This window comes from Pelecanus crispus, chromosome 1, assembly GCF_030463565.1.
Source record: "Pelecanus crispus isolate bPelCri1 chromosome 1, bPelCri1.pri, whole genome shotgun sequence".
NCBI classification, from domain to species: domain Eukaryota; kingdom Metazoa; phylum Chordata; class Aves; order Pelecaniformes; family Pelecanidae; genus Pelecanus; species Pelecanus crispus.
Window position 1 is genome coordinate 38,854,401 of NC_134643.1, and position 22,315 is coordinate 38,876,715.

The window sequence follows — 22,315 nt, forward strand, 5'->3', positions numbered from 1 at the left end:
CCTGGGAAACACGCAGCTTCAAATCTGTTTAATCTAAGGCTGTGCTGTTGCTGAAAGGTGCAGCCTGCCCTCCTTCCTGATCCCCACAGCCCCGTCTCCCGGGGTTTGCTCCGACGGCGAGTGGCTGATGTGACTCACTTCCCCCCACGGGACCACTGCCCTGGCACAGGGGGACAGCAGGAATGCCGGGCTGAGGGCGTGCAGGAAAGGCAAGGCTGCTTTTTCGGGCAGCTGGGCAGCCTTAGGAAGCCGTACCTTAAACCCAGTATCCTGTCTGTGACAGTGACCAGCCCCAGATAAATTAAGGGAAGACACGAGAAACTCTGAGGCAGGTAATTACGGAGTGACTTGGCCTTCAGGCATTGTCTGTCATTTCCCCCATTAATGACAAGTTTGATGTACGCCCTTGCATCTTATCAGAACTTTTGTGCTTTTAAATATGTTTCCCAGTTGCAGCTCTGGATATTCTTGCTATCTGTACACATATCTAATCTCTGCCGAGTCTTCGCAAGCCTCGCTCCTCCTCACATCCTGGGGCGATGAATTCCATTGACTTAATGGTCCATGGGCCTGATCCCGGAGGAGAGGCTGGGGCCAGCCACCCACCGCAGCTGCGGGAATTCGGGGTTGTCGTTGCTCAGTACGGTTGGCTCTGCTGCCAGTTGCAAAGCTTAAATTCAAAGACGACTGGACGAACAAAGCGGGAAAGGCTTGCAGTTGTTTTGCCATCGGTTATTTTTTAATAACTTAAAATAGTAATGTAGTTTTTAATAGTGTCTTACAGGCGCACAGGAGAGTGAAATCAGGTCATTATTAGGGGAAAGTTTGGGAAGTTCTTTCTTTAGCAAGCCCCCCCTCAACAGCCTCGTTGCTTGTAATTAGTGAGGGGGTGCAGAGGCACCAGCACAGAGGCCGGGAGGGGGGTCCATAACCCCAGCCCACGCCCCTGCTTTGATCTTCTGCCGCCCCCCCCCCCCCCCCCGCGATCGGGCCCCGGCACCCGGTTGCCGGGCTCGCCGTGCCGGCGGGCCCCCCCCCCCCCGCTCTTTTGGGGGCCCGGGGAGGGCGGGAAGCGCTCGGCCCCCGCCCCGTCACCTGCTGCCCGGGGCGGGCGTCCCGCGGGGCGGGCGGGGGCGCCGGCGCCTGGCCGGGCTCGGAGCGGCGCTGCCCGCGGAAACTTGTGCGGCAGGAAGGGAGCGGAGCCGCCAGAGCAGCGGCTCCTCCTCCTCCTCCTCCTCCTCCTCCTCCTGCGCCCCGGGCCCGGCGGCGCTGGGCGAGGAGCGGCAGCGGCGGGGCCCCATGCGGCGGCCGGGACGGCGCTCTCCGCCGCCCGGCCCCAGCAGCAGCAGCAGCCGCCGCCGCCGCCGATGACCTGGACCAGCAGCATGAGCAGCGGCTACAGCAGCCTGGAGGAGGAGGAGTCCGAGGAGTTCTTCTTCACCGCCCGCACCTCTTTCTTCAGGAGGCCGCCGGGGAAGACCCGGGCTGCCCCGCAAGTAAGTGTCGTGCCGTGTCGCGCCGTGTCGCGCCGGGCCGCTCCGCTCCGCTCCCTCCGGCCTCGGCCTCCACGTGTCCGCCGCCCCCTCCCCCACGGGGAAGGACCGGCGGAGCCGCCCGGGCCCCGGCCGGAGCGGGGAGGAGGCGGCGGGGAAGGGCTTCGCTCCCCGCCCCCCCCACCCCGGGCTTCCAGCTGCTGCTCGGGGCCGGTGGTCCCGCCGGGGAGCCCGCTGCCAGCTGCGGGGAGCCCGCCGGCGTGCCCCGCTCGGAAGGCGGCCTGAGGGAGCCAGGCTGCAAGTCTGACACCCCCCCCGGCCCTCCCCCCGAGTTCGGCGGGCTGGGGAGGTGATCAAAAATCACATGTTTCTGTGGTGAGTAACCGGGCTATCGGCCCTGCTACCGGCGCTGCTGGCAGCTCTCCGCGGGGGTACGGCAGGGGCTGCCTCTTCGCTCCCCACCGAGCCCCTTTGGAGCTGAATGACAGCCTCTTCAGCTGCTTGGCTGGCAGAGGAAGGCCCTCAGACGTGTTCAAGTGTCTCTGGCTTGAGCAGTCAAGCTCAGGAAATCAACTGCAAGTGGGCTTTGAAGTGAAGAACTGATTAAAAACAAAGCAAAAGCTCCAACCCGACTGCTTTTGTGGTCAGCGTTGAAGTTTCAGTGGAGGACCTACAGGCCTGCAGGCAGAGTGAGAAGTGTTGGTGTGGTGAGGAAGCCTTGGTGTGGTGAGGAAGCCTTGCCGGAACGAAACCAGCCCCTCTCTCCTAGGAGTAAAACTCAGGGATACAAAATGGAACAGTCCCTGTCTGATCCAGAGCAGTCATTAAACCATATAGGGTAAATGTCACGTTTCTTTACCTAAGCAGTCCGGCCCTCTCTCATTTTTCTCTTCCCAAAATGCAGGATCTCTTTCTAGAGGTGGTTTATATCTTTGGAAACTGTCAGTTAGGGAGCCTGTGTTGCTTATGCTAGCTCTTCTTCCCCTGCTCCCACCGCTGGCTGTGGCTTCTCTCGGCTCAGCGCCTGTTTCTTTGCACCAACTCCCGGTGTTTTTCCCCGCTGCACTTTGCTGTTGGTTTTACTGCTGCTATGGAGACCTAGTTATAAACTTGCTTGTCAAAGCCTGGGTACCTCAGGTGCTCTCTGGTCCACCTGTGGGGCTTGTCAAGACCCAGCCTTCATTGCCCACAGTCGTTCCTCTTGGCTATGTTGTGCTGCAGAAAGCCAACCCTTGTTTCTGTTTCTCAGAGGTTCTCTATCTGTTATGCCCTGTTTGTGATTTGCTTAAAACTTAAGCCCTCTAACCGCCCCTCAGGAAACTCCCGCTCCCGTTCGAGGAAGCGCACAGAGCTTTCCTGAGCTTTAGCTTCCTTTCCAAAGTTGGCAGGGAGCCTGGGCGCACCCTCTCCCTACACCTGAGCTTGGGCACCTTGTGCAAATAGGCTGGGGCCAGCTTTTTATTAGGTCGTGGCTGCTTCCCCGGGGTGCTTCTCGCTGCACCCCTCCTCAGGGGTTGTCTTTTTCTCATCCGTCTTGAGTTACAGCCTCCCACTAACCCGAGGGACTGTGTGGAAGTTGGCAAGCTCAGCTGAGCGTCCTTGAACTTCATCTGCTAAGCTGTTTGGCTGGCGCGGGCTGCCACCTGGCCGTTTCAGAGGAGGAGCGTGGCGCGACGGTACTGTGCGAACAGGTACCTAGCTGCTGTCAGGCTGCGTGTAGCTGCCGTGTCGTGAGGTGTGAGAAGGCCCAGGTCTTGATTCAGATCCTAAAAACACGTGCGTGTCTTTATAATGCTGTTGTACGAGGCTGTCTTACTAAATACTAGTTGTATAAGTAGTAAATTGTGCAAACACGTAAATCGCTGTGTGTGAAGTTAACACTTCCAAGCAAGCGGGGATGGAAAAAACCCCTAAAATTTGATATTGTGCTGTAGTAACGTTTCCCAGAAGAACACTGCAGTGAGGTGCTGCAGGGTACATGTTTTAAGTATGTATTGAGTAGCCTGGAACAAATTCATCTGTATTGCTGACTCTGCAGCGTCAGAAATGCTCAGCTAAATGTTTCTAGTCATAAAGTTATTACCAGTTGCTCTAAGCTGCTGAGTTATAAAGCAAAAAAAAAATCCCCAAACAATGCTGAATGTAGATTTCAACAGTCATGTGGCCAGTAAGAGTGAGTTTCCCCTTCCAGCAATAACAATCATAATAAGACTCTTTGTACGGATGAGGATGTTACTTTTGGTTTGTATTTGAGGTTTAGTCAAAAAATGCATACTATGTCCCCTTGAGCAAAGAGAAAAGAAAGGAGCTGTTAGTTATTGTTTCTTTGTCTTTCTCAACCGTACAGATATTAAGTTTTGCAGTGTGTGGTTTCTTTTTTTCCCTTGTAAGACGACTTAAGTGCTGGCAATTACTTTTATCTTTCTGTCCCCTTTCTCACAGGGAAGAAATTGGTTAGAGCTTTTGGCTTGCAGCTGTGCTTGCAGAAAAACTCAGTAGTAGCTTTTGGACTTGTTTTGCATGGATTTCCAAAGAAAAGAAGGAAAAAAAGGAAAATAAGTAGCTGGGTGAATTTTTGTCTTCCATTTAATGGGGCAGGGATGGGCTTACTTGTGTACCTCACTTTCTGGAGGTACAAGACAGGATTAAAGGACTGATACTGATTCTGGCGTAAAAATGATGTGATGGTACCTTTGGGCTTTGCCTTAGATGTGTAATCTTCTGCGGAGTGGTTAAAGATTTGTCTCCTCCTCTCTCTCTACCACTTTGTTGTGGTTTAACCCCAGCCGGCAGCCAAGCCCCACTCAGCTGCTCTCACTCTCCCCCGGTGGGATGGGGAGAGAATCGGGAGGGTAAAAGTGAGAAAACTTGTGGGTTGAGATAAAGACAGTTTAATAGGTAAAGCAAAAGCCACGTGCGCAAGCAAAGCAAACCAGGGAATTAATTCACTGCTTCCCATCGGCAGGCAGGTGTTCAGCCGTCTCCAGGAAAGCAGGGCTCCATCACGCGTAATGGTTGCTTGGGAAGACAAACGCCGTCACTCCAAATGTCCCCCCTTCCTCCTTCTTCCCCCAGCTTTATATGCTGAGCAGGACATGATATGGTGTGGAATATCCCTTTGGTCAGCTGTCCCAGCTGTGTCCCCTCCCAACTTCTTGCACACCCCCAGCCTACTCGCTGGTGGGGTGGGGTGGGGTGAGAGGCAGAAAAGGCCTTGAGTGTCTGTAAGCACTGCTCAGCAGTAATTAAAACATCCCTGTGTTATCAACACTGTTTTCAGCACAAATCCAAAACATAGCCCCATACGAGCTACTCTGAAGAAAATTAACTGTATCCCAGCCAAAACCAGCACACACTTCTAAAACATTGAAGCATAAAAACCATTACAGTGTATGACAGGCAGCATGGTGTTTTGGGGCTGAGCAGTCACCCCACAGTGATTTCTTAAGGAAGAAATACTTTAATCTGAGGGCAATGTGCATAAAATGCAGGTTGCTTTATGCTGTGTTGTTGCTCATGAAACTGTAGCTTTATTTAAGGTTTCTTACCTTCTGTGGCTGTTGTAAAATTTAACTATCGGAGGCTAGATTAAGCTCAGTGTGGCCCTGTTTCATGTTTGCAATGACTCAATAAATGAAAAAGGAGGAACTGTAAATAGTTTTGTACTGCCAGTGTGACTGCTCATGTGAGGTGAAGTTATCCGTGTGCATAGGCTTTTGCAAGATCAGACCCGTGCTTCTGTATGATCAAGCCTTTGGAAGTCGTCCATTCCCTGTAGAGAAAATGCCAAAAGAAGGTGTTTTGCAAACTTTTGAAGCTGACCCCTTTCTCTCCCTCCTTCCTCCCACCCGCCCCCATCCTTTTGGGAAAAGTGAAAACAGTCGTGCCTGCTCCTGCAAGCCATACCATATGTTGGAGAGATACGCATCTTCCTGCATATGTTTTCTACGCTTCCCTTCCCTGTGCCAGTTCCCTGTATTCTCCCACTTTGAATAGCGCTGATGTAAATCCACGTAATACTTCTCTTTTCTCAGGTGGCTTGATGGACGGCGGCTTTTCAGGTGCTGTGGTTGGTGTGTGGGTTAGTTCCCAGCCTTGCCAAGCTCCTGTCTTCTGTGAGGGTCACTGCGAACACCCGGGGACATCCCCGTGCTTGGTTTTGCCAGCTCTGCGTTTCAGCATCCCCTGTCCCTGCAGCCGTGACGCGTAGAAACACGAGATAATTTTCTCTCTGTAACTGCCCTTACACGTGAGGGGTCTGCGAGAGAGGGCACCGCTGTGCTTTGGGAAACACTGCTTCAGAAGCTGGCGCTGCTGCGACGATCACGGATCCCAGCTGTTAGAAGAGGGCAAATCCTGCAGCTTGTGCTCGGCATCCGATCGTGAACAGTTTGCGTGCAAAATGTGAGAGAGCTCTGCTTGAAGTCTGGTGTAAAATAGCTCAGAGATGCGAAGGTTGGCGCTTGGATACTGCTCATGTCTTTAAAACAAAAAGTGACCGTGTGTTTACGCTCTGTTTTTCACCATTTCATATAGAGCTCTGTAAAAGCGCTTGCAAGAGAAATGCAGTTGCTTCTGTTGGCAGTTTCCAGAAATGCACGCTTTCCTCCTGCACCTGAGAACGTGCTTGCTGGCCCACTGTCAAAACCGGTCCTTCCCTGTCTGAACTCTGATTTCTCCTTCTTTCTTCCTCTTGCTGGTCTCGGTCTTCACGGCTTCCAGAGCCGCCGTCTTAGTTCCTTCCCCTGCACCCACACCCGGTGCCCCCTGCCATGACATTGTTTTTGTGGCCGTCTTTTCTGTGCGTCAGTGGAATTTGCAGGTGTGGTAATGGGGGTGGGAGAGGAAATTCATAAAAAAGCTGGAAGTGGAAAGCGGATATAAAAGAGCAGAGGAGGTATGAAGGGGAGAGGCAAAAGGCAGAGGGTGAAAGTCCCATCCTTAACTAGTGCTGGCACGGTACCAGCCATCTCATTCCGCTCTTGGAAGAGGAGGTTTGCAGGGAAAGGTGTAGCAATGTTATGTGGGTTGGGGTTTTTTTTGGGTTTGTTGTTTTTTTTTTTTTTTTTTTTAAAAATGGGTGAGCTGGTACAAGTGTGAAAAAGTAGACAGACTTTGGCTGCAGAAGCCCTTTTTTACATCCGTTGCATGTGAATTTGCACAGTGGCTCGAGGCATTTCATTGAGAGGAAGAGAGACAAAAGAAGTGGTTTATTTGGGAAGAAAACGGTTTCTAGGGGTAAAATGCAATTTGTAACTGCTCAAGTCTAGTTAGGATGTCTTTGTGTTACCAGTGTCGTTATTAATAAGTTTCACGTTGTTTGGCCATTACAGCTCTTCCTGGGTTTCCTTTCAGTAACATTCCCCAGGGAAAATGGCTCTCCTGACTACCAGAACAAATGAGGTTTCTAATTATAGGCTTGCTTTGGAGCCAAAAAGTTTAAGTTTGTGTTTGACGGGTAGTCATGAAACTTATTTAAAAAAAAAAAACAACTAAAAATATCCAGTAGTGTTTAATTCTTTTTTTTTTGTTGTTGTTTTGTTTTAAATCCATTTGGCAGTCTGAATATTATGGGATAAACATTGTCACAGCTAAAATACTTGAAAGTTAAGAGTCGAAGGAATGAGCGGAGTAGAGATTGTGTCTATTTTAAGTCCATGTCGCTGTCAGAGTAAACTAGTGGTCCTTATTTTGTGTTTCTGCCTCGCTCTTCTCTCGGAGCGCTTGATGTGGCATGTGTGCGTCAATAGCTTGGAAGAGCGTGGTGGCCATTTTGGGGTGAACTTTGAGTCTCCTTCTGGTGTCTGACAGCATCTGGAGGCGAGATGAGATTTATGCTCTGTGCAGAGGATGCTGACTGCTGTACGCTGATTTATCATCGCGGTTGGTTCTTAGAAATACCAATTTAAATTTTGGGTACTTAACTATATGAAATGGTAACTACTAACACACAAAAAATTAAGAAACAAGTTTAGGAGAGATGGGTTAATGTACTGTCCCAAGAAGAGTTCAAGTCATTAAAACATCTAATGAGTGCTGTTACATTCAGCAATGTTTTTTGTCATGAGTGCAGCAATGGCAGGTAGTGTGGAGATTAGGTGACTAACTTATCTTTCCACTTCTTTCTTTAGTCTATTATATTAATGCTATATAAGGTGCATCTCAGGCAGCTGCTTCTCTGTTAGCATAAACTTTTGGAGCACCAGCAGTGTGTTACTGGCTTTGTTCCTGACGTTCATTTGCATATTGCCAGATAAACACTGTGTTTTTAAATTTTTTTTTTTTTTTTGTCCTTTTTTGTGGAAAAAAAGACTTTGATTCACCTGTCTGAGTTTTGTATTACAGTAGCTAGGCTTCTCTCTGGTAAGATCAGGAGTACCTGGTGCGTATGGATGTTTTGCAATTTAAGTAATAATGTAATTGAGTTGGGATAATCCTGTGGCTTCAAGTGCAAAGGCAAAAGGGTAGAACAGCTGGACCTTTGGACTTCCATTGAGGTCGAAAGTATTGGACACCTATAGCCTTATGTTCCAAAATGTTTAGACTTTGAGACTTAGGCTTCTTTAGACTCATGAATAGGCATGCAGATACAAGGAGTTTTATTTAAATTGAGGACTCTGAATGCAGGAAAATGCTCTGTAGAGCAACTGAGCTCAGGATCATCAGAGTACAGGAAGGAGATTTAAAAAAAAAAAACCAAACCAAAATAAACCCCCCAAAAAACAAACCAAACAACAGCTATTTAAGGAAGGAGAGAATTTGGTACCCCGTTATTTCAACTGTAGACCTGTGTGTAGGAACAATATCAGAATACCTATTTTGGAAGAGGTTCTTGCTAGTTAATATTAAACCACGAGAGCACAAATATGAAAAAAACCTGAAGTAAAAACAGATACTGCAGTTTGTCCATTGTGTAAAAAGCCAGCGGCACCAGTGTTGGATTAACAGTTGCAAATAAACCGATTAACAGAGGATTTTAGATGAAGTGGCAGATCCGTAATGCAGCGTTTGCCTGTGACAGTATACTTGTGAGCCAAGCCAAGCAACGTAAGCATCGGGAAAAGTGAGCGTGGCAGGTCTCTGTCGTTCAGCTCTCCTCATGGACAGGCAGCTGAGGCCACGGGGACTTCTGCAGGCAGCGCGCCGGGCCAGGCTGTTCAATATGTACAATGCTTTCCTCCCAGGTAGAAATAATAGGGGGTTTATGTATGTATGTATTTATATACACATGTTGAGGGGAAAAAAAAAAATTATATTTTTTATATATATATATATGTATATACACACAGAGAAAGATTTGTACCTTTTGACACCAACATTCAGGAAAGGTCTTAAAATCAGTATGTCCCACAGACTTCAGGGGCACGCCCCGGCGGGGCTGAAGCTAGCACAGCCTGCTGTCGTCGCCTCCAATTTCAGTCCAGCGCTTACCTGACCACACTATTGTCAAACTTTGGTATGAGTTTAGGCGCCTGTAACAAAGCCCGCACGTTTCTGTAGACAGGTATGAATTGCCCTGGGATGAGTAATTGCTGCTTTCATTTTGGTTTTTTGGCGTACTTGCTCTTTTGCGAGGTTGATGAAATACTGCAGACAGTTTTGAGGAGAGTGCTTCCTATGCAGACATGTATTTGGCTATGTTAAGTAGCCACATGTGATTTATGTAGCAATTAAGATAATTTTCTAGTTACTCATCTGTGTGTGTGTGCTGGAGAGCAATTCGGGTTCTCATATACGGAGGAATCTACGCTGTGCTGAAAATAATAGTAAAAGCAGCAGTGGTTCATCTGCCTCAGAGGAAGCATCAAGTGTTAGTGTTGGGTACGTAGGAGTACTTGGTGTGTTGGTTGTCAGCTTTTCCGTCTCACTCTTTACCCACTAAATAATTGTGGAAAATGCTGTTTGCAAGTGCGTTTCTTTTAGAAATTATATACAGTAATACAGTAGGGGCAAATTACAGAGGCTGTGGTCTGTAATCTTTTGTAGTTATCCCTGTTGTCCATAATTAGGACTGCTTGTCTTGTGTTCTGTCTTCTAATTGATCTGAGGTGTGATCAGGTGCGTGGGTGCACAGTCTAACCATAGAATCAGAGAATTGTTTAGGTTGGAAAAGACCTTTAAGATCATCCAGTCCAACCCCAGTCCATACTCTTCCTCATAGTGCACAGTCCTCGTATCTTGTGTTTGCAGTACCCGATCAATATGGTCTCTCTAAAGCCTGATTAGTAATAATAAAAACTGACGATCAAGTTCTGCTCTGACTGAAGATGATAGTTTGCAATTAAGTGCTTAATCTTCTTTCCACTGAAGCAGGGATCCCATGATTTGGCTTGTCCCCCCTGAAGAAAAGTTTGGGGTAGATCGAATTTGTTAATACTGCAGAAGTAGCTTAACGCCTTTATAACCTCTATTGCAGAGGACTTCCTCTCAGTGACTTCTCATACATGGCTGTGCCTAGGATCGCACTAGCCTGTAAACTTGCAAGAGTTTAGTTCAGATGTTCTATTTAGAGCATTACTTTTCTTTTACTGGGTTGCTCTCTTCCGAAGAATTCTGCTCCTCAGGAACAAAACCTGCTCATCTTGCTGTTCGGTCCACCAGTGGCTTGCTTTAGTGTGTTCACTTACAGATACGTAAGCTAAGATTATGGAAGTCTTTTTGTTCAGAGCTACTCGTTCCATTGCAAAATATCTTCATGGTTCATCTGAGAAGCATCTGGTAAAGCTGTATAAACTCTAGCAACTTCACTTGGGATTTCAGCATGACCCATAGTACTTGCATGCACAGAAACGGACATATTCTTTGGCACTGCTTAAAAGATTAAGAATATGGTGGTTGTGTGTTGCATAATAGGAGAATTGACCTGCATTGTTTGTCCTGATGTCAGAAGTGTTTCTGGATCCATCAGGCTAAACTGTTTAACCGAAGTGTTGAAGACCAAGGAAGAGAAATACGAGCGGGAGGAAAGTTCATTTTAATCCTGTCAAACATGTAGGCTCCCCATTTCCAGCAGCAGGAGTACCTGTGATCCGAAAATTAGACTGATGTGATGGCTCTTGTTTCGTGATATAGTACAGGGGTAAATGCCTGAATGGGTGGTGCTCCTGAAAACTGCTGAAATCCTTAACTCTCCGTGAGGCGTGGACCTGGCAGTTTTTTGCCCTTGCAGCTGAAGGCTTGAAGTAGGTGGTGCGTTCATGTTTGATAGTTAAGGAGTGGAGGAGGAGAAGGAAGGAGTCTTTGCCTAGAAGATTTGCTCCATCTGTTGCAGGATGATAAATAGGAACACTTATGTGCTGCTGAGAGCAAATTGGAGCAAATTATCCTGGTTGCATGTGAGGCACAGTAAAGGTCTCATTTGAGATGGGGAGTTAATTTGTGACTTGGTTGTCTTTCAGGAGCTCTGACTCAAAGAAGGAAGAAAAAAGTATTATATCTGTCCTGCTGTAAGCGTAGGCTAAAAAAGCGGCCTGTTCATATTTCAGCACCAGGGAGTGCAGATGTCTTGTGTCCTGTACAGAAATGGACAGTTGAACCAAAAGTTCATACCCGGAGCAGTTGCTGTGTCATGTACAAACGCTAGCATTGGAAGAATACCAGTCACACAGTAAGGGGAACGTCACTTGTGCAGGCAACCCGATGTGAGCAGTAATCAGGCTCTCTTGTAATCTGCACAAGAGAAATCCGCTTTATTAAGGAGAACTTGATCTTTCATTAAAGAAATCTTCCTCTGGTCATGATACTCCCAGCTTTCATGGAGCCTAACTTAGCACAGCATTGCTTTTCTTACTAGTGTCTACATAAACTGTAGCCTTGTAACTCTAAAATCTTGCTTTCTGTATTTGAAAGTGTTTCTTAATCTTTGTGAGCGAATTTTGATGTAAAATCTAGTATTAAGGACAGTTTGTAGTTTTTGCATGAGTTAGCAGCTCAGGTTAAAATAAACTAAATCCTGGGAGTATTTAACTTGATATTCAGCGGCCCTTTAGCTGCTGAATTAAGGGAACAGCTTTTTCTCCTTCAAAGAATATGCAATGTGAGGTGAGGACTAAAGAAAGGAGTCTTAATCAACTCTTTCTGTAATGAAAACCATTTAGCTGCTCTTACAGAGCCCAGTAAGTGGATCTCGGGATCTAAGTGCATGGACTCACAGTAGCTAGATAAGATACTCATGGAGTGGGACCATTGTAGAGTTCAAAGACTGGACCATCTTTTTCTTTTTGCTAATATAATTTAATTATAACCCTGGGGAAATATCTCTTAAAATATAATTGCATTGCTTTACTTATTTTTTAATTCATTGTAGTGGTAAGAGACTAGTGCATGTACATAGGGCTATCTGAGGAGACAGCAAGTGCTTCTGGACATCAGTCAGATAAACCTCTGAATTAGATCATTGCATTATTTTTAACCGCATTTTTCTGTTCTCATGGAATCTAAACTTGAATTAGTTTATGTACAGAGTTGCCTTTCTTAAGTTTGTTTCTTTGGGCTCCATGACTGACAGTATGTAAAGAATTATTCCTGTACAGAATGAATTTATTCTGCTCCCCCCCCCCCTTTTTTTTTTTTATTTCAAGCTCCCAGCCAAGTGAGAACCTGTTTTATTCTTCAGATACAAATTACTTTCCGATCTCCTTTTAGTCTGAGACTGACTTGCAGTGATGTGATTTATAACAGAATCGCTGACAAGTCTAAATACTGTCTCTCAATATTCTCTGTATCAGCTTGGGGTCTGATTTGGCCTTCATGGGAACAAGTTTGTTTTCATAGAATTTGAAAAAAGGTATCAGTGTTCAGCTGACCATGTGATCCACTTCTCTGAACTTTTGTTGGTCCCTTGCTTGCCTAGGAAGTATTTTTACTGCTTTTTGAAAAGTATGATGTTGGCAAAATAAAATTCAACTTACCTAAACCCACAGCGTTCCAATTAAAATATACTAAAGAAAATATCTTCTACAAGATTTTTAATTCTGTGCTGTAAGTTGCAGCTTTTTTCTTGAGAAAATACGCAGTAGCCTGTGCTATCAAAGAGTAGAAGAATCTGGCTTTTTGTCACCCTGGTCTGAATTATTGATATTCCGTAAAATGAAGCAGACAGCTCACGTGCTTAGTACGGTGAGATTTTTATATTCTGGATTAGGCTGGGTGCCAGTTAGCCAGCACACAGTGTAGACAGTTCCTACATCTGAGACCTCATCACAGCATACATAACAATATCCCAAAGAAATGCCAAGTATTTAGGCGAGGAAGAAAACCAGTGATGCTTCTTAAGTCGATGGGTGTCAAAAATGAAGTGGCTCTGTTGCTAGTGGAGCATATTCCATCAGGATTTCCTCTTTGGTTTATTAAACCATAGGGCATTTGTGGTTGCCTTGATATTGGGATGGCAGATTTGTTATAAAATACAGGGAAAATAATTGCTGGTGTACACCGTTCTCAAGTTCTGAATAAGAATGGAACTGCCTGTAAAACAATAACCCTATAGATGTGCCCAGCTATCAGAAAATCAAGTTGGCTTGAAACACAGCAGGTGGTATAATGCAAATCAGTTTGACTTCTCTTTGATCACCAAATCACAGTGAGGTTCCTGGGAGGTTAATCCTGTGTTTTGTCACAAAATACCTGCTTTGTGCCCACCTGTGCCTGAGTTGAACATGTGAAGTCTGTTTTCAGTTGGTGAAGTTATTGGCAGCACCCTCTTGTTTTGGCTCACTCCTAGTGTCCTTGGTTCTCCAGATGCCCTTACCCTGTCCCCCAGTGACAGCAGTGGGCATGGAAGCTTTTGGGGGGGACGGGGTATTGCACCTGCTGAGCTGAATCCTAGGAAAGACTTAATTTTCTTCTCTTAATATGCTGCCCTGGAAAGGGTCATCCCACTTGCGGGGGCTTCAGGGACTCTTCTAACAAAGACCTTTGCTATGATGGTTGTAGGGAGACTTTTGGTGTTTTGGATATCCAAACTGTTGTTCCATTGCTTCTCCCAGGACTGCGAGGTGGTAAGATGTGCCTTAATACGAATGTCATAGGATTTAAATAAGTTACAGATTGTTTCAATAGAACAGAAGTTACAAAATGCCTTTCTAAATGTCTTCTGCTGACAGCATGCATTTGCCCAGTGATGGGCAAAAATGATTAATAGAGTTATATCACGGGTTGTTTTGTTTTATGGGTAGAGTTGATTGGTTTAAGTTGACAGCTGCTTTTGATTCAGTTACATGTTCACATGATGCGAAGCTTATCTCAAGATGGGGGAACATGATTGTTTATACTGTGCTAAAAGGATGATATTATGTGAAGTGAAACATCAAAGCAATTTCTAACACTCTGAACTTTAAACTCACAGCTGATTTAATTAAAAAAAAATAATTAAAAGGCACATCTTTCCCCACCCCTAAATACAGACCCCAAATATTCTTCAAAGCATATTTGATTTTAACGATTTGGTGGTTTCCTCCCTGAGGCGTTTTTGAAGTTACCACTGGAATATGAAGATGTAGCTTTGAGTTGTGATGATAATAGACTATTAGTGAAGTAAGTGTTTGCCTCATAAGACAATAAAATGACATGTTCTGTGAAAATAGCCTGGTATTTGCAAAATAAAAATCATAAACCTAGTGATTTTTTTCTGTAACAGGCAAAGTTGATGGCAGTTGATTAAAAAAATCACTTTTTTAGTGATTTATAGCTCAAAACAACTCCTGAGGCAGCTTGGTAAGGATGCTAGTATGCCACCCTTGCCTTTCTCCACCCCTTGCCTCCTCCACCCCACCCTTGAATTTTAATCAAGGGTCCTCTATGAAAATGAGTTTGGCTTTAGCTAGGCCTTTATGGCCAATGCTGGAAAAAATCTTGTAATATGTAATATAGCTTTTACTGCACTATTTAGTTGTCAAAACGTTGTGTGGAGAATTCAAGATAGGAGCTCCATGCTGTGTGTCTGGATTTAACCTCTTATACAAGTAATAACCTATATGTTTTCATCTTCAGAGATAGATCCAGAAGGTACGGGGGAAAAAAACATCTTTCAGAAGGTGTTTCACATTTGGTAGCGATTGTGTCAGAAACAAAAGGCAGCAGAGGAGTATTTATTATTATAAGGATTATAGAAGCAGCATTGTTAGTACTAGCATTGGTATTTGATTATCTTGTAGGTATGAGCGTTACAGTGTGCTAAGTGCAATCATTAGAAACATGGTGCTATTCCCTGGATATGGGAAGGAACTGGTTTTTTAGGTACTTCCAGAGGTCCTTTCTCGTTCTTCCCTGTCCCCTCAGCATATATTGCCAAATGAACCTCTATACTACCCTCCCAGAGAAATCCAAACTTTGATCTGACTGTTCCCAACAAAGGCAAGCAAAAAAGTTTGAAACGCAGCAGGGATGCCCTACTGAAACTCTGAGCTGGAACTGGATCCCATCCTCTTTCAGACGTGTACTAGGGCATACTTCCCTGGGTAGTGCTTGCTCTGTTCCATCTTTGTTCTTGCAGTCTCTCCGCAGTTTCATGACTGCACGCTCATAAAGAAGTCTTCTAACTCTGGTGTAAGTCCATACCCTCATTAGTTATTGGATAGCTGATCCACACAGGTTATCTGTAAATAGGTAGGTGGTATTTTCTTTCAGGTTCATAACTTCACTATACTCCACTTTCGTTGAAGCATACGTATACAAAATGTTTTGGTGAAAACATGGGAAACTAAACATTAAGCGCAAGTTGTTTTACAGGATGTAACTTAGGTCAAAACACAAGCCTGATGCAACTCACAGTACTCTTTTTGTTTGGATATTTTGTAGAGGGTGCTGAGCACAGCCACGTTTCCAGTCTCCTAGATTTATTCTATGAACCAGGAGGAAGAAGTGGTGTCTCACAAGGCAGAAAACGAAGGGATTAACGTGGAGCAGTTCATCCTACTTCCATTGGTCATGCCCTGTAACAGCTCAGCCACACACCTGCAAGGTGGATGCTGCAGGTCTAAGGCTGTTTTAGAGCATGGCTGCCATTGCTTGAGCAGAGGGTGTGGTTCTACTGCAGCTTCAGTTTAAACTAATTAAGTTAGTTTTTTGCCAGATGCCTTCCTTGAACCAGATCTTCTGTGTGGTTGCAAGAGGAGCAGTTCTGGTGCTAGAGTGGATGGCAGAATGCGCAGGTGGGGAGGCTGACGGGGAGGGTGGGACCTCAAGAAGCCCTATCTGGGCTTGGCTTACCTTGTGGAGCTGTGCTTTGGGAGGAAGAGCCTTGGTAGATGGTGCAGTGAAGACGTGCCTTAGAGTGTTTGGACAGATTTCTTAACTGGATAGAGATGCTACAGGTAAGCAGAAGGTGGAAAAGTCTGGGCTTTTCTGTTCTCTGCGGTCTTGGTTTGGTGGTTTGTTTGGTTTTTTTTTTAAATAAATAATGCTTCTGAAAGGATATAAGCAAGGAGAAAGCAGTAGAACTTGCTGAGTAGAAAAAAATGTTTGTGCTTTACTGTCTGACAGAAAGTAGTGGAGCAAATAGGATTGCAATGTAAACCTTGCATTTACTTGCAGGTTCCTGATATTAAAAATACCTGCATTTGGGTGTTTCTAGTGCTTCATATTTTCTGTGGCTTTAGAATCCTCCCTTAATTGTACCCTGTAACGGGTTTTACAGGCCAGTTCATCCATTTGGAGAATAAAGTTGAGGGCACTATTTTAAACATATTGAAATGTATTTTAAATATTATGCCACACCAAAAGGTAACTGCACGCTTTCCTGTGCCTTGACTAACTTCAGTCTCAACAGTTATAAAAATTTCCCACTGCAAGTGTGAGCCTGTTAGTGGAAATGGAGTCTTGGTCGTTTGCTTGCTTTTTAAAACTGCAGGTAGATTCCCTTGCTTGCCAGTTTTGGGAGAAGGTTGGGAGGGGTGTATTAATCTGCTTGACAAAAGTATCATCAGTATCTATTTTCATGCCACTTCATAAAAAGTTTCATAGCTGAAACTATCTGCCTGATAGTAATCAACCTTGTGCCACGATTTTACTTAGTTATTTTGGGCTTTATTGGTTATGGCATGGCAGTTACTGCTGTTTTCACAAGTGTAAATAGGCAGCTTTTTGGACACCATGACTGCTTGAGAGGAAGAAAGTGTCTTTTACTGGATGGAAGACCTAAGAGAAATGCAGATGAAAAAGAAGGTACAGCAAAAGAAGAGGCATCTCCTCTTGGCAGGAGGTCTTGCTCTGCCATTGGACCACTGCAAGGAGAGAAGGCTGGCTGTGCGCTCCTCCTGCCTTTCGCTAATCACGAAATGGGAACATTTGAACGTCTTGACTCCTGATTGTTTAATACTTTATTTTGCTCATTTCAAAGAGGGAGAGCATCACCTAATAAGCTTCTGGACAAACTGGAAGTCAACATCGCCACTCTTTTTTTTTTTTTTTTCCCCCTTCTTTTTTTCTTTTTTTTTTTTTTTTTTTAATTCTCCCCCACAAGACTGATGATGAAAAATAGGACAGCACTCAGATGAGTAAGGCACTAATATAGTCAGGATCATGTAAATAGCAGAACTGTGTATACTATTAATGTAAGAAAAGTACCAAGTTTAAAAAAACACATAAAATGATACCTCATTATTTGGCAGATTAGATCTAGTTTTTTTACCTTGTTTGTTTTCACTGAATGAGACATGAGACATTCCCTCCCTTCCTTGTTCTCTTAGATCTTTCTCTTAGAAATGTATGAATCTGCTTCAGGTACTTTGTTAGAACAAACAAGGAGCAAGTATGGACGGTTACCAGCGGCCTGGGTAGCACCAGCAGGAGCTGAAGGACCAAAGCCCGATTGATGTTGCCGAGACCTGAAAGCATTTGGCAGTTTTGAAGTTGGCTCTTTGTAATAGTCTCTGAACTCAGCCCTCAGATGAACGTAATGCGGTGGGACACTGAGAGATGAGTGTAAATACTTAGATTTACATACAATGAATTTTGGTTCCGCCAATTTGCAATTAATTCCTAAGGGATATTACGAAGTCCCTTGTTTTATTGAGAGCTGGAAGAGGGAGCAGTGACCATCACCAGCCGTCAGACTGGAAGAGCATGCGTGCCTCTGGGGACACTCGGCACGTTCTGGTCAGGGCGAGGAGACCAGGCGAAATTGCCTGGCTCTTCCTTCTTCCCTGGCCCAAAGCTTCTCTCTGCGCAGCGCCTACGTGAAGCGTTAGAACGTCTGCCCTGAGTACAGGGGGTGATGTGGGCAGGGGTAAGAGCCTGGCGTGTGCTCCAGCCCGCCTCTGCGGCTGTGGCTGCCCTGCTGAGCCTCCGCTCCCACCGGCCCTTCCCCCATGCCCATGCAGCGTGCCAGCGTTAACGGGGGGAGAGGCTGGGACAGGGGGGTGCTGCCACGGTGTCGTGGTTTAGCCCCAGCCAGCAACTCAGCACCACGCAGCCGCTCGCTCGCTCCCCCTGCCCCGGTGGGATGGGGGAGAGAATCGGAGGAGTAAGAGTGAGAAACACTCCTGGGTTGAGATAACAACAGTTTAATAATTGAAATAAAGTAAAATAGTAATGATGATAGTAACAGTATAATGATGATAATAATAATAATGATACACGAAGCAAGTGATGCACAGTGCAATTGCTCACCACCCGCCGACCGATACCCAGACAGTTCCCGAGCAGCGATCGCTGCTCCCTGGCCAACCCCACCCAGTTTCTATACTGAGCATGACGCCATATGGTATGGAATAGCCCTTTGGCCAGTTTGGATCAACTCTTCTGGCTGTGCCCCCTCCCAGCTTCTTGTGCACCTGGCAGAGCATGGGAAGCTGAAAAAGTCCTTGACTAGCATAAGCAGTACTCAGCAACAACTAAAACATCAGCCTGTTATCAACATTCTTCTCCTACTAAATCCAAACCACAGCACTGCACCAGCTACTAGGAAGAAAATTAACTCTATCCCAGCCGAAACCAGGACACACGGCCTTTGGGAAAAGGCCGCTCTCCCTGCTCTCCAGAGAGCTCCGTCATGAGCTGGGTGGGGGATGAGGCATCTGTGCGACCAAGCCACCTGGGAAGAGGGGGTGAGCCCCCGGCTGGCTTCTGTGTGGGTGAGGGATGCCGGGGCTGGGAGGAGGTTGTGAGCCCTGTAGTTCGGGTGTTCCGTGCGCTCGGGTTAGCAGTGCAGGCAGCTGCTGGGCCCCGTCTCCTGGGGGAGAGGGGTCCAGAGAGCTGCACAGCAAGGAGAAGCATGGCTCGGGGAGCTCCTGCTGGGAACCGGAGCGGAGGTTTGCGCGGAAACTGTGTGCTGTGGGTAGTTAACCTCAGCAGGGCTGGTGGCCAGGTGGAGGGGGTGGTGTGTGGTGCAGCAGTGCAGGTGGGTTGAGGGAAGCTCCGAAGACGAGCGGTGACCTGATCTGGAAGGAACCGTGAGTCTGCGCTGTACGGTGACGCTTGTGAGAGCGGCTTACGTATGGGGAAAGGTGGGCAGGCTTTTTTGTCATCTTTTCCTCCACCACCTGTTTTGTTTTCTTTGTCAGGACTGGCTGGACTGGCTTTGAGCTGATACCATCAGTTCAACCTTTAGTATTTTGTGTGTTCCTTTAAACCTCTTCCTTTATGGCTGTGATGCCTGAAGAGGTCACAAACCAATACCTGGCTGCGTACAAGTGCTTTTCAGATGACGTTTATCAATACCGCTTACCAGACATCTGTTAAGCAAGCCTATTTGTAAACACCAGTATGTTGGGTAATTATTAACTGTAAATCCCTCCTTTCTGGCTGCTGTTCTCTTGGAGATTTGAAGATGGTTGCTGATAATTGATAGGTGGTTAAAACACTTGCCCAAGCTGAAGTTTAGCAGCCACAGCCCAGTGTTAGTCCCTTGACTTCCTTTGCAGAATGAAGGGAATATACTTTATTGTTTAGATGTAGTTTCAGACTGAATTTGAAGCTTCTTTTATCAGTGTGACTGTGCTGGAAATGCAGCTGACTTTCTCCAGCAGGCTTCAGGATGCTTTGGCTGCTCTCTAGAGAACTTGTTTGAAAGTAAATGTAGAAAGGAGGATTTTTTTTTTTTTTTTTTTTGAGTTAACACACCAGAGTAGATGAAGTATATACTAAGTATAACAGTATTTAAAACTTGGCTGTTGACATACAGTGATATTGTGTGAAAGTGGGTGAGAGACTGAAATTTGTAAAGCTGCTGTACTTTTGTATTGCATGTTTGCCAATAAAAAGTGCATCATTTAATTTTTGGCTAGACAGGCAAACGCAGACGAGTTGCATGGAAGTGTTTGCTCTGGCACCCTTCACTGCTTATGAGAGTCTTTGCTTATGACCTGAATTCTGGGAAGGTGTCCAAGCCCTATGCAGGCTGTAGTGCTTATCTCTTGAGGTTTTTTTTATTATTCTGCACAACAGAGTACACGGACCTAGTTAGCAAATGCAGACCTACTTAGCAAATGCCCATGCAATTATAGCCCTGTGTCCCACTTCAAATTCTCTCTCCCCACCCCCCGCACCCCACCTCTGCTGCAAAGGATATTCAATTAAAGCTCTCCTTCCAAGGAGGTCTTGTTCTTCAGTTCCAGACTGTTCTTTTGCCTTTAACCTTCATGATGTCTCTTTTTTCTTTCAATTTGAAAATGTTCTGTGTTAATGATATATCACTTCCTTTCAAGGTGACCTGTCATCTTACATTCATTTCTGGAGGAAATATTAATTCACTGAGCAAAATGAATTGTTTTCTGGTTCTACTTGAATACCTGCACAATTTACAAAAGTGCATGGGGAATTTTTGCTTTATGCTTTTGTGTCCACATTACTGATGGAACAGTAGCTTTTACAAGAAGCTGCTACAAGAATGTTTTTTCTGAACCTCTTAAACTCCCTTTTCATTGCTATAAGAAAGTCATGTGGCATAAGAGATCCATAGCATTTGTGCAGAGCCCTTGGCTGGTGCCTGGGGAGGCTGAAAGCTGTTTGTGCATGGAACAAGTAAAAGCATGGGTGGCAGAAATACAAGTGGGTTTGTGCCGTCTCTCATGTAGTGTGTAGATGTTTCAAAATCAGTCATTGTTTGGTGGAAGTATAACTTAACACAAAACCTATCCTGGCTTGCTGCTAGTGGTAGAATCCCAAAACTATCCTGCCTGCTGATTTTTAGCTGTTTTCTGCAGAAGTGAGACTTGGGCAATTTTCCCCTTCCCTCTCCTAAGCTTCGACAACATGTTGACCAGATCTCACAAAGGGATGGTGGACTAAAGCTTCTCCAGATCTTTGGTTAAGCTGTAAGCAGGTTTTGCAGAGAGACCCTGCTGGTGCTTCGACCATGAGAAAGGCCAGCAGTAGGAGCAGATGCCGTTTGAGGCATCGGGGCATCCATTCAAGAGAGAAGCATTATAATCCATACGAGGGAAAAGAACTTCAATGACAACTTGCCCCTTTGTAGCCATCCATGTGAAAGTCTTGTGCAGTTTAGTTTACAAGTAGATCTTATGCAAGACCATAGCAAACCAGGCTTCATTAGTTGCTTTGCATGCAAACCACTCAGGGGTTTTTGTTGCCCTTTCAGAGGCTACTGGAAGAATTTCCAGTATTAAAATTTGAGCTAATGCTGTCCCTGACCTTGGGTCATTTGAGTCAGAAAATGTTTTTAGAACAGCCTTGCTTTTTGAGAGCAAAGGAGGACCTGGAAGTTTTGAAAAGTTGAGTAAATAAGACCGTGTTTGTATGGCCTGCAGCAGCTTGGACTCTTTATGGCAGGGACTATAGCGGGAGCATTGTTTTTACATTTCTGTTCTGGCTTGCACCTCCAGCCCCGCTTCCTCTGCTTTCCCTCTGGCGTTGGTGGCACGCTGTGAGTGTGCCGCGTGGGGAAGGGAAATGGGTTGCCTCCGTTGCTGCTGACTGAGGCTGTGCTGTTGTCAGTTCTGTGTGTTTATCTAGAGAAAAGTAAGCATCCTATGCGTGTTTACTCTCTTACACTGTTGTTTGGCATAGTTCAGTTCTTGCCCTAGACAGCCCAGAGTCTGCTTAGTTAGAGAAGGCAATCTGCTTTTAACTCGAAACAGTGGAGAGCTGTGAATGCTCCTGGTGCAGGACACTTGGTGCTACCTTTTCCTTGGACTTTTGTGTATTTATTGCAGCACGGGGGTTACCCTTTCCCTTTGGAGTGGCAGATACTTGAGCTTCCTTCCCATCCCCAAGTTGTGCCTCTCAGCACCTGCTCTTCTGGAATGAAGTGCTGCAGGACCTCCTTCAAAGGGCTTTTTTGGCCAGGAAGTTCCTGGGCTAGCTGTCCTCAGCAGCAGGCCCCTTATGCATTCTGGCAGGATTATGAATGCCTGTTTTTCACTAACCATTCCTATCACAAGACACAGATAAAAACGGACAGATACATCTTTATTGAATTTATAAACCTCAAAGGATTCTGTTTTTCTTTTAAAGCCGGCATCTGGCTTTCCATCCCATGCTTTGGCTTCCCTTGGTTACTTCAGAATCACTGCGTGCTCCTTCCCCTGACTCCCACAGCGCAAACCTTTCGTATGGTATTGGGGATGTTTTCCAATGAAGAGTAGGGTTTAGGAATGATTTTTAGAAGCAAGGTGGTTTCTTTCTACAGAACTAATTTTCTGGAACAGCTTAATCTGTTCGTCATCAGTACTCTAAAAAACCCACAGTACCTTTTGTGAAAAATCTGTGCGTAGGTAGGTCCATTTCGCGGTGTACCGTAGAGACCGAAGGGCTCTTCACCAGACTAGTTACCTCCAGATGAAGCAAACCTTGGAAAATCCTTTGTTAGGAAGAACAGATCAAATCTGTCTTCATCTTAATCACATCAGTCTTTTCTAGAATAA

The 22,315-nt window shown here is 45.6% G+C and overlaps 1 protein-coding gene across 1 annotated transcript in view; it reads left to right on the forward strand.

The window, feature by feature from the left end:
* The first annotated feature begins 1,367 nt into the window (after positions 1-1,367).
* Positions 1,368-22,315, forward strand: part of RASSF3 (Ras association domain family member 3) — a 52,230-nt gene continuing 31,282 nt past the window's right edge. The window contains exon 1 of the mRNA XM_075722428.1: positions 1,368-1,496. Coding sequence (XP_075578543.1) covers positions 1,368-1,496 — 129 coding nt within the window. The remainder of the gene's footprint in view (positions 1,497-22,315) is intronic.